General features: G+C 46.1%; 2 protein-coding genes across 3 annotated transcripts; one reads left to right on the top strand and one right to left on the bottom strand.

The window, feature by feature from the left end:
• Positions 1–3518: 3518 nt before the first annotated feature.
• On the top strand, positions 3519–9737 carry errfi1a (ERBB receptor feedback inhibitor 1a). Of its 2 annotated transcripts, none has more exons than XM_008289759.1 (4): positions 3519–3676; positions 6136–6341; positions 6513–6595; positions 6834–9737. In XM_008289759.1, exons 2-4 carry the CDS (start codon positions 6190–6192, stop codon positions 7877–7879), a joined length of 1281 nt encoding a protein of 426 aa, XP_008287981.1. In that variant the 5' UTR covers positions 3519–3676; positions 6136–6189; the 3' UTR covers positions 7880–9737. The 2 variants fall into 2 exon arrangements, with proteins under 2 accessions (XP_008287981.1, XP_008287989.1); XM_008289767.1 differs by having other exon boundaries at positions 6516–6595.
• Positions 9738–13211: 3474 nt separating this feature from the next.
• Positions 13212–15504, bottom strand: LOC103363389 (mucin-3A). The gene is made up of 8 exons (XM_008290144.1): positions 15171–15504; positions 14908–15032; positions 14637–14701; positions 14267–14469; positions 13992–14157; positions 13737–13904; positions 13565–13641; positions 13212–13270 (listed from the first exon to the last, which is right to left on the bottom strand). Exons 1-8 carry the CDS (start codon positions 15502–15504, stop codon positions 13212–13214), a joined length of 1197 nt encoding a protein of 398 aa, XP_008288366.1.
• Between the last annotated feature and the right edge of the window lie 38 nt (positions 15505–15542).

A 15542-nucleotide genomic window follows, 5' to 3' on the forward strand; every position in this document is an offset into this window, starting at 1 on the left:
CTGGTGGTTTGGCACCGTAGCATCGTCCCGTATTTACTGCTCTGACAGGATAAAGTCTCATCTAGTCGTCGGCAGGACGAATCAACATGTTTCCACTGATTTTAGAGGCTTTCTTTAAAAACAAACAGCACAGTCGTTATTCTTTATTCATGGTGCAAGACAAGTGACCAACATAAAGACTCACAACACAAAAAAAACCTTTAAAAAGTAGAATCTTAAAGAGCAGCTAGCAGCAACACAACTGTCTTATTATTGGTCTATATTTGTATATACACCACAGTTACATTTAGAGCTGCTTTTCTAACAGAGTTTGAATAAGAGAGCTCGGTGGAGACGTCACAGAAGGTAAGAAGGGACAACAGTCAAGTTCAGTCCAGTTTAACATAAGAAATATGGATCCCAGCAGCAAAGAGGTTGAACACATAAACACATTTATCCGTTCCAGTACAATGGACCACATAGAGTCTGTTAGGAAACAAACACAACAGTTCACCACGACGAAAGATCATGAAATGGGAAGCTATCAGCAAAGAAGACCAACTTATTAAAACCACAACCACGTGGACGATCACGGACTCCTGCTCAGTAGCAGACAGACCAGAGCACTTCTGTCTTTTATGTTTTTATGTCTCACAAAATTGTGCATAAACTTTTCAATTGTAATTTCCAAGACATACTGGGAGGAGGGTCTGCAGGTGGATCAGTGGTTAGCACCGTTAGCGCCTTCAATAGAAGGTCGCCGGTTGGCGTCCCGGTGAGGACACCCGGGATCTTCCTGCGTGGAGTCTCCATGTTCTCCCCGTGCAGCGTGGGTTCTCTCCGGGTTCTCCGGCTTCCTCCCACAGTCCACAAACATGCTGAGGTTAATTGGTGATTGTAAATTGTCCGTAGGTGTGAATGTGAGTGTGCTTGGTTGTCTGTCTCTAAGTGTAGCCCTGTGATAGACTGGTTACCTGTCCAGGTGAACCTGCCTTCACCCTGAGTCAGCTGGGATAGGCTCCGCCCCCCATGACCCTGGTGAGGGTTAAGGTGTAGAGATGAGGGATGGATGGATTTTGAGAGTACAAATAGTGAAAAATTCTACTTGCAAACTTCTTTTTAAGGCTCGTTCAGGTGTGTCAGAGTAAAGTTGGGGTTTGATGGTCTTATCATGTGACCACAGTCTCCATCACAGCAACTTGACCTGCTTGATGAAAACCATGCGACAGGATGAAAGCAAAAACAACGATCCTGTTCATTTTCAGTCCTTAGACGGCTCTCGGGGAGCTCTGTGGACTATCAGCCTTAACTAGGGCATCACTCCTTAAACGGAGTGAGGAGGACAGCCATCTCCGTCTGTACTGGGACTGCTCTGGCCTTCTTAGTGGCTTTCTGCAGGGTCTACATCCTATCAAAATAAAAGCTGCACACTTTGCTTGCCACTATTCAACCTTTCATTCTCGTTCTCAATACCAACAAACCTTGAAAAGTGCCTTTTGTTGAGGAGGAAGAATGTAAACAGTGTGAATCCAACACCTGTTCACTGGAGTCTTCTGCAGCCTTGACGTCACCTTACTACGACCGTAAAGCTGCTGCTGCACTGTTTGTATCAGCGTGAACTTTGGATGAACGCTGAATATGCACATAACTTAATTACCTCAGCAGGCAGGGGCTATCAATGCTGTGACCTCCACAGCGAATAAATCATTTACAGTAGTAATAGAGGCTTTTTTTCTTCCTTGATTGCAGCCAGACTCCACCCTTCCTGCTGCTGAGGGACTCATCAGCTGAAGCGTAGCTGTGTGCGGATACGTCGGGCTGGAATGTGAGCCACTGAGGGGAATTCTGCCCTGTTTCACGAGCCAAAGGTGTCACTTTTGAGGGAGAGATTTCTGGATGTGGTGAATAATGCTCGGACTGAGTCATGAGGCAGTTCCACAGAAAACGCAGAGTAATCTCTCCTGGGAAGGATATCCTCTCTGACCCCAGTTCTTTCATCTGCCATCTAGAGCTCTCATCAGAGCTGCCTCTGGCTCTGCCTGCTTATCTTCCTCCCTGACTTAGTTCTTTTTTTTTTCTTCTTCCCTCGCTGGCTAACTTTATAAGGAGCTTCCTGTGTGTGAGGACGTCACCGTGGCTACGGGCGGGGAGGGGAGGAGGGTTGGACTGGGAGGAGAGACGTTCTGGACGTGAAGCCTCTGTATCCCTGTTCCCTTCGGTGGAACATGGGAAAAAAACACAATAACAGAAAGTGCAGTAAAGCAGGTAGACACATAAAAACGTACTGACTGAGCTCAGTTTGATCACTCTTCATTCACTTCCTCTTCACAGGTGAGCATTTCCTGCAGCGTCCATCAAACTCTCCAGACCTCTGGTGTTTATATCATTCACACACAACTGAACTGTAAATCTCACCTCACAAAAAAAGAGAGGAAAACCACCCCTCTCTTTGGCCTGCTGCTCACAACTGGCCCCGAGGAATCCTAGAAATGTGCCTGAAATTATAAAGGGGGATTAGCAGAGTCTGGTCCATGTAGGGCCAAATATGTCCTGATAAGCCTTTTGGCTCTGGGGCGCCTCTGTGGGCAAAGCTGTGCAGGATTCACGAAGCCCGGCACAAGAACAGCCTGTTCTCTCTGTGCACACACACCTCTGCTCTCTGCCACTATTGATTCAACACACAGCTTGTTTGTAGCTATTGTACCGTTTGTTTGGTTAGCGTGCATGTCAGTGCTGGGTTTGTTTAGCCCAGTTAGGTTACCGTACATAGTTAATACAACACCACTTACAGTCTAAGTGCCTGTAAATGGACGGCATGAGGTGCTGCACATCCACGCGTGCTCACATGTTAAACCCACGACAACCTGCTGCCTTCATGCCTCTGAGTGAAGCGAGCGTTGCAGCAGGTAAACAGGTCCAGCTATAAGATCTGATAGCGAGCAGCTGAACAATGTGGGCTCTGCTCAGTTGGCAGCAGAACAGCGTGCAGATAAGGCCGTTCCTGGCTGTGTTTCTTTGCCAGCTGTCTGTGTTATCTACCCTGGAGCCCCCCCCACCACCACCACCATGCTGCAGACCAGTCCAGCTCACTCTGGGCTGCAGACCTGTTGTTCATGAACGCAGAAGCAGCAACAGGTGATAAAAGAGAGTTTCTGAAAGGTTAAACCTGCAGGATGAAGTGAGGAGTCTGCAGAGAGAGAGGTTTCTCCATATGAGGAGTTCACTGTCCCATCTATCAGCTCCCTGTATCCCTGTGTTCACTCCTGCTCTGTCCTCTGAGGCTAAAGCACATGAAGCCTGTCAGACTTTGATCACATCGAGTTGCCTGATGTCGGCCTGTCGGTGGCTCTGTGCAGCCCATAGACATGCTCAGTCTCTGGTGCAGCCCAGCTCCTCATGCTTCCTGCACACTGCAGCAGTCTGCTGGAAACGCGCGCCTGCGCCTTTAAGGCCAGCGCGAGGCGGAGCCAGTGCGTCTGCGCTGCGCGGAGCTTATAAGACATTGCTCACTACAACACTAGACTTATCTAAAAGTGTCACATAGAGCCGGAGCGTCGCCAAGCCGCGGGCGTCCTGTTCCTGATGCAATAGAAATCAGAAGATTACGAACTCCGACCAGAACCCGAGGAGCTATACCGGAGCAGAGGAGCGTCAGGGGGGAGGTCAGAGCGCGGAGCAGAGCCGCCAAGTTCTTTAGGTGAGTCCACAAAGTGATCCGAACCGTCCTGCTTCTGGACGTGTCGCTGTGTTGTTGTGTGTGTTGGTGCCAGAACCAGACTCCAGTGATGCAACTTCTGGTCCTGTTCACATTTATTAATATTTAAATCTTTTCTATCTTCTAGTAATTTTTTGACTCTCACATTTAAGAGGAACAAGTTTCCTCTGAGCCGAGAGCATTTTATTATCATTATTATTATTATTATTATTATTATTATTATTAATAATAATTCTAACACAGTGAACTAGAAGCTTTGGGCTAATTTATTCACTCAAGTGTATATATGGGATATAATAATACAAAAAATAAGAAAAGGAAGCTTCTTTATAAAACTTCTCAACCTGCTTTAATTCCTTTTATTTCAATATCAATTAGTAAGTTTTCCGCTCAAACAAAAGGGGAAATAATTGATTGTGTCTCATCATTAGCTGGCCTTGCCAAATAGCTGACTTGTGTGTTGTGGTGTGAGTCACCTGCCTGCTAGAGGGCTTTTAACCATTATTATCTCAATCCGGTAAAGTGAGGGGGTGTGCGCGCTGTTTGCTTGCCGCACAGGTAGAGCGGGTATGGTTGCTCGGAAACCGCTGCAGGGGTGTCACGAGCGGGGTGTGAACTCCTGCTTTCAGCGCTGCTCTGTGACTCCTGCTCACCTGAATCCAACCGCCTGCTGAGGATGTCTGAACATCCCAGCACATCATCCAGCACCCACCGGACCTTTTTTTTTTTTTTATCATCCTCCCCCTGAGCCTCGTCCCCCTTTTGTACAAACAGATTTTTTTTTTCTTTTTAAACTTCTCTGGTCCAAGTGATCAGAATTTTAATGGGCATAAAGAATCCCTCCTCAGGACGGTTAATGCTCTGCATGACTACATCATTTGTTTAATCCCGCTGCCTGTAAATGCTGCTGTGGTTAACTGCCAGGATGAACTGTCTTTGCACCTGTTGCAAGAGGAAGCACAAGCCCCTGGGGGTTCATTATCGAGGATCATGTTGCTTCCCCTCTCTGCCGAACCGAATCGACGGCCCTGGGCAGAAGAGGGGGGATCACATGCCTTGCTGGGCAGCTTGGCTCGGGCTGATGCCCCGGGCTTCCTGTTGTTTTAGAGCTTTGTTTCTCAGCAGCTGTCAGGGCAGCGCATAAATATGGCTCATAGGAGAGCGGGAACGAGGGGCCGTGTTCCCCTCAGTCATCACTCCCACATTATAAGGAGGACAGCATGTCTCTGGGTGTGCACACCACTCGTCTGTGGTCTCCAGAAGAGATGGCCGGTCGGCTTATGGATGCACCTGTTGAAAAAAACAATAATTAGTGGTGCTGAAGAGAAGGTACTGAAGATTTACTGCAAAGGAGGCAGTTCAGTGAAGCCACACATGCAACTAAAGCTGACCCATGATGTGCTGCTTTAATACTGAAGCAAGAATTAGTGGCTGGAAGCTGGTTTCTCCTGAGATGTGACCTGGAGCGTGTAGACCCAGCGTCAGGCTAAAGTCAGATCAGATTTTACTTCCAGCGGCTGACCCCAGAAATATCAATACGCCGGCAGGTTTCCTCCCTCTGAATACTGTATACATTGTTTACTCAGCCCTGACACATACCTGACATGACACCAGCATTCAGGTCATTCGACATGAGCAGTTCTTGCAACATCAGGTATATCTGTGGTAACAGGAGGAGCCCCTTACTTTCCTGTTCAAGACGAGCAGCATTGCAGCACTGGAGCGCAGCACATTCAAGTTTTAAAATAAACTGAACTTATTAAGAGGCACGGTCTGTGGAAGTAGAAGTTTGAAAGTTGGAGTTCACACCCATGATTACGCTGCTGAGCTCAGGCTTATGTGGACTCAGGCATTAGGTGAAATGTGGAGATCACACACTGAGGACAGACACACTGAATGTGCTGCATTGATTTCCAGTATTTATATTCCTTTTAAAGTGTGTAAATGCTGCTCTCACTGCTTCCACTGTATGAAGCTCTTCTCTCTCATCAGGTGGATCCTCTCAAACATTTGTGTCTACATCGAGTTTCCTAGCACCCCCCCAGCGTGTCTGCATCCCATGTAGGTCAGGTTACTTGACCAGAAAGCAGTCAGACCACGCTTTGCTCCAGTCTCGTCTCTCTCTGTAGAACAGAACCAGAACATTGTGACTAACGTGTTCGAGGCTGTGTTGAAACCCAAGTGTCCTGAAGGCCTGTCAAACGGAGCTTTTGTCATTCCTGTCATAGGAGGTTGTCTTCAAAAATGAATATGTACATATTTGGCCTGTTGAGCAGCAAAATAGAGGATGTTTGTGTTATCGGATATCAGGACTTTCTTTCCCTGAAGGATGTTGGCTCTGCTTTCAAAGACTGTTTTTTCCTTTCGTGTTCTGTTTTCACCTGCCTTCGCTGTCAGCCTTCTTTCTCCATATTTACGGCTGTGTCTTGGCTGTGTTGTAGGTACATCAGAAGCAGGGGCAGCCAACCGGGTGATCTGAGTGTTTCCTGGCTTTGATGCGACCCGAGTGTGCCTGGAGCATGTCCACAGTGGGCCTGACTGCCCAGGAGATCTCTTTTCCCATAGAAAACCCCTTCCTCCAGGGCAGCTACTGTCACAGCATGGCTGGATCCAAACCTTCCTGTGGCTATCGCCATGACCTGCACAAGTGAGTGTCCGGGTGCCGGGGTGAGCGCTCCATCAGGGGAAGGCTTTTAGAAAACACTGTTCAGATTGCATGACATGTTAAAGTTCTATGATTCAGGTCAGTCTTAGATTTCCCATAGATTATAAAGTGCTACTTGCTCTTGTGGTCTAAAATCGTTGTTTTCTTCTTCAGCAGCTTGTACTTCAGCATGGACACTGCACACACAGAGCACAGCTACAGAGCCCAGCCGAAGGGCCCGCCGCCAAGCTATGAGAGTAAGTGCATGGTCCTTGATTTGCACAATATACGTCTATCAAATACAAACAGCGTGTCTTTGAATGATCTGCAGCTGCACATTGTGTATCTGGTGTTTGGCTGTGAGTGGCAGTGCATAAATCACATCAGACTGTTTGTGTGCAGTGAAGCTGTGAAGGTAGACGGGGACTGTGGTTAAATCATTTCATACTGGGGCGTTCGTCTGATGTCATTCATGTCGATGTTCCTCCCTGACAGGACATAAACACAGTCCCAGCTCACAGAGGTTCCCTCCCAAGAAGTCCCGGCCTTCCCATCTCTCCCTGTCCTGCAGCGCTGAACCGTCCACCCCGAGTCCTGCTGACGACGACCAGGTGGTCCCCTCATTCCAGAGACTTACCGTCTACGAGTGCAGCAGCCCCCCACAGACGCCAGGCAGATGCTCCAAACCTCTGCCTCCCATCCCCCCACAGACAGACATCTCCCCTGAGCAGGCGATGGACAACGAGGTGGAGTTTTTCACAAGTTCGGACGACAGCTGCTGCCTGGTGTCTGATCAGTGTTCCAAATCGTCTCCTTTTCGGTACGGAGTGCCGAGCCGAAGGAGCTTCAGGGACTGCGGGCAGATTAACTATGCCTACTACGACGGTCCACTAGGACCACAAAGCCCACGGCAGCCCCAGCAGCACCATCAGGCAACTCCTCCACAGGAAGTGCGGGAACAGTACGAGCAGGTGCGACAGGAGCCGCCTGAGCCGGTGGTCTGCCAGAGACAGCAGGACAAGGCTCAGAGGAGGCTACGGCGCTCCCACTCTGGCCCGGCCGGATCCTTAAACAAGCCCTCACTGCTGCGCCTCACGTGCCACAAGCGGCACACCAACAGTTTGGATAAACCAGAGGTGCCACCGCCCATCCCTCCGCGTGCAGTCAAGGCAGGAGACTACCGCCGCTGGTCAGCAGAGGTCTCGTCTGGGACTTGCAGCGATGAGGACAAACCGCCCAAAGTGCCCCCCAGAGACCCTCTGTCCCTGGGGAGCTCCCGCACTCCCAGCCCCAAGAGCCTCCCGTCGTACATCAACGGGGTGATGCCTCCGACCCAAAGCTTTGCACCCAATCCCAAATACGTGAGCGGTCGGGGTTTACAGAGACAGAACAGCGAGGGATCCCCCTGCATCGTTCCCGTCATGGAGAACGGCAAGAAGGCGAGCACCACACATTACTACCTTCTGCCTCAGCGCTCTGCTTTCGTAGACTCGCCCTGTGACTGCCACACCAGGAGGAAAGCGCACGTGGATTTAGTCTGACAAGTTTTAGTGGAAGTAGCAGAGGACTCTACTGTACGTGAGCGGAAACCACTCGACAAAATGATGAAACTGGACGCTAGCAACCCTCAAACTGCTGCTTTTACGATATGTTGTTGTGCCCCTTATGTATTCTGACCACACAGGGTATGTGCGCACTGTATACAGTTACTGGTGATGTTGGAACAGCTCGCAGCCGAGGTACCTGACAAGAACCGTATCTGGCTAAAGATTCAACATTGTAGAGCTTATTTTTGATATGATTTTTATTTCATGACATTCAATATTGTGCTGTGTGAGCTGATGATGCGGTACAGTCAGAAGGTTCAGGCGGGCCTTGGACCTCGTGTGCTCAGTGTTTTGTGTCTGGATGTTTTTGTGAGATGCGTTGATGCTGCTTTTGTATCTCACAGGGGACAAAAGGTCAGTAATGTAACCATGTGTGATATATGAAGTCTGAACATAAGCCCGATTTACTTTTGAACTAAATGAAGGATGCTAGCACTCAGATCTCCACTCTATCTGCTACTTTATCGACACCGATGTGGTTCCCCTGCCTTGTTCTCACTCAGGACGACCACGTCGGTGTACATTTGTGTTTTTGCCACATTGTCATGGTACACTTTGTACCCAGAGGGGGGTACATTACTGGTAGCTATGCATGTTTCCATTGGAATGTTTAGTGCAGCTTATATGGTGTGGTTGTCTGATGAGTGTCGTTGTGTGTCTGTATGTGCGGTGGCGTGTTTGTGCACATGTGCATGTGAACAGCAGCTGGAAAAGTGTTGTGGTGATACAACATGCAGCGGATCAGTGGAGGAGCGTCGGCCCTACTTGTTACTGTGTGCTGCTTGTTTGCCTGCTTCTGAGCTCAGCTCTGTAAGAAGTGCACACGTCTGAGTTCCTCCTGTCGGTGTCCACGTCTGTTTGTAGCACAGAAAGTGAATGTATGATATTCTTACTGAATTCCACTTAGAGGAGCTTCTTTTTGGTCAAAGCTGTGAGTCATTGCTTGAAACTAATTTGCCTCAAGTACTACCTCACTTTGATAGGAATCCTGTATGTTATAAAGTCCCAGTTCAAATCGCATCCAAACGTAAAATCCCAAATTGTAATCGACAGGAAGACGAGGTAACCAGCTCCACATATGACCGGACACGATTTGTTTTAAATTGAGTTACACTCCAGTTGAGAGTCGATTCTAACCGGATATCCTTAAAGAGAGATTCTAGATCACGCAGATCTTCTGTGGGAGATGTTCGGCGAGCCTTGTTAATACAGACGCATTACAAAGACAGTGCAGGGTTTACCTACCTGACACAGACTTTCCTGTTCTGCACATGCATTCCTGCCTTACATGATTGCAGTGGGTGTGGTCTGAAAGACTTTGGCTGCTGGCAGCCGAGAAAATATATGGATTTTATTGTTGTAGATTATTCACGAAGCGTCTGGATGTTATAGAAGATGTAGCACATGTATTGAAGTAACCCTTGGTATCAAACACGGTGTTCAGTTTGGGAAACGTAACTGCTAAGGTCAATCGGTCATTGAAGTATGCTCTTCCTCTCCCTCCTGCTCACAAAGCTTGCCAATACGACGTCGCTTTGACTTAAATGTTTGAGAAATGTTTACATCATACACTAATACTATTTAATCTTAAGGTATTCACATGTCTTATTAGAAATAATACAACTGAATGAAGACTAGTTTGTCAAGAAATAACTTCTCTGCTGTGGTGAAGACATGCACTGGGAGAGTTCAGTATGCTGTGTACAGTATTTAACAATTCCATTTGTTATGAGTAGTTCATAAGTATATAGTCTTTACAAAGAAAGCAAAAAATAAAATGACTTATTTATGAGCTGGCGTAATTCTGTTTCTTGAATCTGTCAGAAGTGAACTCTCTGCTCAGCTGTTTGGCCTGTTTTATCACCCACACACCCTCCTGCTGCCTGGCCTCTATCCAGAGACACAAGAGTGACAGGTGTAGAGCGGATCGCCTTCCTCTTCCTGGTTGCGACACGGTTTCCTGCTGCGTACGCCTGCGTCGATGCTCCTGGCAGCCGCCGTGCACCCACAGCTTGTAGAGCCTTTCTAACACTGCTGCACTGTTGTTGTGTTTTTGACTTGAGTCCATGCGGTTAGACGTGGAGCCGGAACCACCCAGAACCACCCAGAACCACCCAGAACCACACGGAGCTCCGGAGGTCAGATAATCACTAAATACGCTGCAGTAAAAAAATAAAAATCAAACATTCTGAGACCTCTGAGCATTTCTGTGGAGCTGCTGCTGGTTTATTTTTGCATTATTCTCTCAGTGAAGCAGACGTTTGACTCTCCACCTGCAAACCCTTTCACCTGGTTCACTCTGAGGCCAGCTGCTAGGCGACGGCGTTGGGTGGCGACTGCAGCAATTAAAGGAAGGCAGGCTGCTCATTTTAAATGGTTGCTGGGGGCAAGAAAAGAAAGAAGCGCTGGATGAATTAACAAGAGTCCTGGTATAAAATCAGCCACATTGTCGCGCTGCTGTGGCACCAAAAACCTCTGATCCAGACATGTGACCCACACAGACTCCACTGTCACAACTTTCATGACTTGAATTGTGAAACTTTTTATCAGACTTGGCCATAAAGGCTCAGGGATGATTATAAATCAGTCCCTTTGTGTCCAGAGCTGTTTCTGTCCGCTCATGGTTTCCCTCCAAAGCCACAACTGCACATAAACACCTTTATTTTTGTCAACTCGAGTCTTCATTTAGTCTTAACCTCCGTTTTAGTCATTAAATAGGTTTTTGCTTCAGTTAATTAGAGTCTTTGCTGGCACTGCTGGTGGATTATAAAGTGGAACAACCTCGTTTCAACCAGGAGGAATATTACAGTAATTATGATTAATGCCCAGTTAGCTGCTACACAGCCTCCTGGGTGGCTGGAATAATGTTCAGGACACGATAACGCTCTGATGGTGACACAACATGGACCTCATGAGATCTCTGGTGCTCTGTGATGTCTGGCAGATGTTGGATCCTGTGGGGGCGGGGCGGGTTAGATTGGGTTGTGGGGAGTTCGGAGGCCTGGTCGACACCTTTGACTCTTTGTTGTGTCCGTCGAGTTGTTCCTGAGCAGGTCTCAGGTTTACCAACAGGTCAGTGTTGTGAGATGTGAACATGGTTTTCACACCGGGGCTGATTCGTGTGCACAAGAATCCTCACCGAGCAAATTACACAGAATTAGAGGAAGATTATTTAGTCATAAATCATATTTTAGTTCATCACAAGTGCATCTAACTCTGAGATCCAAAGGGAAACAGTGCACACTGATGATCCCTGACTGGTTTAAACTCTGTGGCCGACTGAAGAGCGTCCCCTGCTGGTGTGACGTTAGATTTCCCTCCACACCATCATATTCCTGGGTCTTTGTAAAGCTTCTGGTCTTATGACACTGAGCCCATTTTCATACCCATCAGCTACTTAAAATGGAAAGATGAGGCAGTTCACAGTGTGATGGAACAGTCAGGATTTAATATTAATCTGATCTGAACTAAAAAAGAAGTTGAAATAAAACAAATAAATCTCAATTGCTTGTACATCAGGATAAGATCTAGAGAACATGCTCAACAAACTAGCCAACATGCTCCAAATGGATTTAGATTGATTATTATTTCCATATCTGTCACATAAAGCTAATTATACTTAATTACTTGGACCAAGAAAATGTATGATGTCTGAAATCTGATGTACTTATAAGAGCAGGATAAGTCGAGCTGTCTGTCCGGCATCCGCACCAGGTTTCTGTAGATGTTCAGATGCCTCCCTCCTCTCAAAAAAATACACAAACAAGCAAAAGAAAAGGAAAAACTCGGCTGGAAAATCTGCTCAATAACCCAGGTCTAGATGGACCTCTTCTTATCGTTTGCTGTGAGGGATGTGAGATGTAAATGTTTAACTCGAGCTGGTTAAATTTTACTCAGAGGACTTGTGAAGGAAATGCAGCACATCCAGAGACGGTAAAGAAATCAGTCGGTGTGGCTCCTGTCTTTAGCCACTAGGTGGAGACAAAAACCTGTCTGATCAAAAAGATAGGGGTGAACTGGCTGCTATAAACCAGCAGCAGGGCGCTGAGGTGCACAGTTTCAGTAGATAAATCAAAGACCTTTCCAATACCAGTATGTCACTGGTCAGCCTGGCAGGACCGATGATCTGCTGTGGTGAAGCTGAAGCTACCTGACGCTCTGATTCCACCACAGATCAGTGACTTCAGATATGAACAGCTGTGTTACACTCCCTCAGTGTGATGAGCCCTCTGTCCTCACGTTCTGCAGGCAAAACCTTAAAATGAGTGCACTGACGCCATCTAGTGAGAGGAGACTGTAATGACTCAGAGCAACAGCTCGGATTCTCTTGTGTAGGAGTTTTCAGTAGTTGGTGTACAAAATACACAGAACTACACCATGACATTGTTTTCTTTATATATTTTTTGGAGCTTTTTGCCTTTATTTAGAGCAGTAGAGAGAGACAGGAAAGGGGGAAGAAGAACGGGGAGAGACCTGCAGTAAAGGCCGTGATCGGGAGTTGAACCCACAACTGCTGCGTTGGGGAACTATAGCTAACTAAAGCTAACTAAAGCTAACTCATGGGTCACCGCTCAGTTAGTGAGCCATAGGGACGCCCCATGATGAATTTTTTTTTAAAAAACAACAACTTTTGTCTGTTAAAGCACTGCTACTGGGTTGGACTTCATAAAAATGGGCACGTTTGTAAATGTGTTCAGTGTCCTGCTGTAATTTTGTGGTAACGATAAATATCTTGCGTACTGTCGTGCACAGTGAAGATGTTAGACATCGTATGAGCAGTGGTGCTTCCTGGTGCATCGAACAACAATCTCTCCGTTTGTCTTTCTTTTCTTTTTTAATAGTTTAGTGCGCTCTCAGTAAATGTAGACATGTAATGCTTTCAGGGAAAAAAAAAAAAAGACTTGTACTTTTATTGTTGTATCTTGTATTTCTCAAGACTGAGGAGGATATTTAATTATTGACAACAAATAAAATAAAACATCATGTCAGTGAAGTGTTTTGTCCTCAAACAAAGACAAAAATTAAACTTTATAAAATACTGGTAAAATGGTTTCGGAGCTAATTAGCTAACACTGGAGTCTGATATGAGTTTTTAGCCGAGGCCACAGGAGGTTACGCTGAATTAAAGTTCCTATAAATACAATCATAAATATCACAACAAACGTTTACCTCTGTATAACATGACATGCATTTGATAGTTTGCAGCTAACTTTGATCTTTAACTTTCTTTACTGCCGGCCTTTAAAACATTCTTTTACAAACAAAATCATTCAGTCGGCTTCATCCGGCGCTGATGCTCCGATCCTCTGGATGAGTTCTTGCTGCCTGCAGAAACACAAGAACAATTACATAACAAGGTTGTTTTCTACAGAATGAGTCGGCACAGGGAGACCAGGTTGAGACCAACATTTGAACCATTTGTGGGCACTGTTGTTACCTGAACTGTCACATGTGATGCCAGAGCAGTAAACCAACATACCTGAAATCCAGTCAACATCCTCTAGAAGCGGTCTAAAAAACCCCAAAGCATTTATATGTTAACATGCAATCCATGCTGAGAAGTTATGGACTGAACTTTTAGAATAGATTGTGAATACATAAAAAGAGATGAGGACACACCTGTGTTTGAGAAGTCAAAGAAATCATTAAAATCGTCAAACGCAGACAGTCTCCTCTGATAGGCGTTTTTCTTTTTCCTGAAATAGGACGAATGAATCTTTGAAGTTCATAACTACAGTTGAAAGGTTCTAAATAAAAGTCGCATTTGTGCATATTGTGCATCACAACCCACCAACTGCCTATATGTTTCTTTTTGACCATGACAGTGATGAAGACGATGGTAATCAGGAGGAGGAGTGCTGCCCCCAGAGATCCGAACACGGCTCCATAAAAACTTGGACCTCGACGGGAGAGATCACACTGTGGGCCGTAAAACTGCTCCCAACTGTTTTGGTGGCACCTGCATTAAAGAGAATAATTTGTTAATGTGATTAATATGATAGGAAGAAGTCCCTTCAATTAGAATAAAAGAAGACAGAATGCTTACGTGCACTGGGGCCCTGTGAAGATGTCGTTGTGACAGACTCCACGCTGGTGGCAGTAATCAGGGTTTGTCTTGCAAGGCCCGACACACAGCCATCGACCGTCAACGATCTCAGCAGTGTAATTAGCAAATCCAGAGCAGTTAACAAAAGGCATCAGGTCTGAGACGTCTGATTGAAAAAACAAGACATATCACGCATAAAAAAATCTTCTAAAATATATTAGCTGCAGCAACACTGTTGTTGTGCTGCATGTTTAGAACAGACCTAAAGCACTTACCAGTAACTGGAGGAGGCTGGAAGGTGAGTCCATTTAACTGCACGCTTTCATTACCAAAGGCCTGTGAAATCTGACTGAGGCTTCTCGAGTCGTTCAGAATATCCGCCAGCACCCCGTCGAGCTGCGTGTTGACAAACTGGATCTGAGTCTCGTTGTTTTGATATCTGTACTCCGCCGACGTCACTGCGACGACACTTCCCGGTCTACAGGAGAAAAATAAAAAGCTATGATGAAAAAAAACCTCTTATGTGAATAAAAATATAATGAATGTATGATAAGACTCAAGCCCCTCGCCACCCGAGTGAGGATTAAGTAGTGTATAGATAATGGACAGATGGATGGATAAATGCATCAATGACTGAAAACGTACGATAACTTGATGACTTGTACTGTTGTAAAGCCTTGTGGGAATGCTTGTCTGCACAGGGGTTCGAGCTGGAACACAGAACAGATGCTATCATAGAACATTTACGGCAATTCAACTATTAGCATCAGAACAACAGAACACACGTGTGTGATATCAGCAGTTATTATCTTGTAATTTATTATAAGACATAAACTGTTTGACAAGAGAAAATACTCTTAAAATTGACAGAAAAAATAATCATTAAATCATGCAATGATGAACTGGAAGTCTGTACCTGACGTTCTAACGTCCTGATGAACTCTAAGGACTCGGGTGATTCTAAATCATTGAACGCATCCTGGAAACTAATGTTGATTTCCAAAGTAAGATTTGCTGCTCGAGTAGGTACTCCTTCAGTATCTGCAGAAAAAATGGTGACAATTTACTTTAATGCTATTGCAATAACATCATACAGACAATGCAATAACATTTAACTTTGGAGTGAGAACAAATTTAAAATAAACATATTCGGAGACACAAAACCCAACCAAACCTTACCAATATTAGCAGATGTATCATCTTGTCCAAGAGAGCAGTGATCTCCAAGGACAAAATCTTGACACTGACACTGACAGCTTCCCAGTGTCTCGTTGAATATGCAGGTACCACCGTTACACTGACAGTCTGTGCACTGAGCTGTAGATGATGCTGTCACAGCAGGAGTACGTGTTGGTTCTTCACTGGTGGCTACAGCAGGAGATGCTGTAACAGGCGCCTTACTGGAGGAGAGTGTGGAAGGCAGATGGACGGTAGCTGTAGCGTCTGAGCTTGGCATGACAGTAGATGTTGGTGAAACAGTTGGTGATGTGGAGACTGCAGTGGGTGAGGACATCATCGATGGAGATGTTTCCTTGCTCACTGATGGACTCA

The sequence above is a fragment of the Stegastes partitus genome, unplaced genomic scaffold, assembly GCF_000690725.1.
Source record: "Stegastes partitus isolate 25-593 unplaced genomic scaffold, Stegastes_partitus-1.0.2 Scaffold14, whole genome shotgun sequence".
Taxonomy (NCBI): domain Eukaryota; kingdom Metazoa; phylum Chordata; class Actinopteri; family Pomacentridae; genus Stegastes; species Stegastes partitus.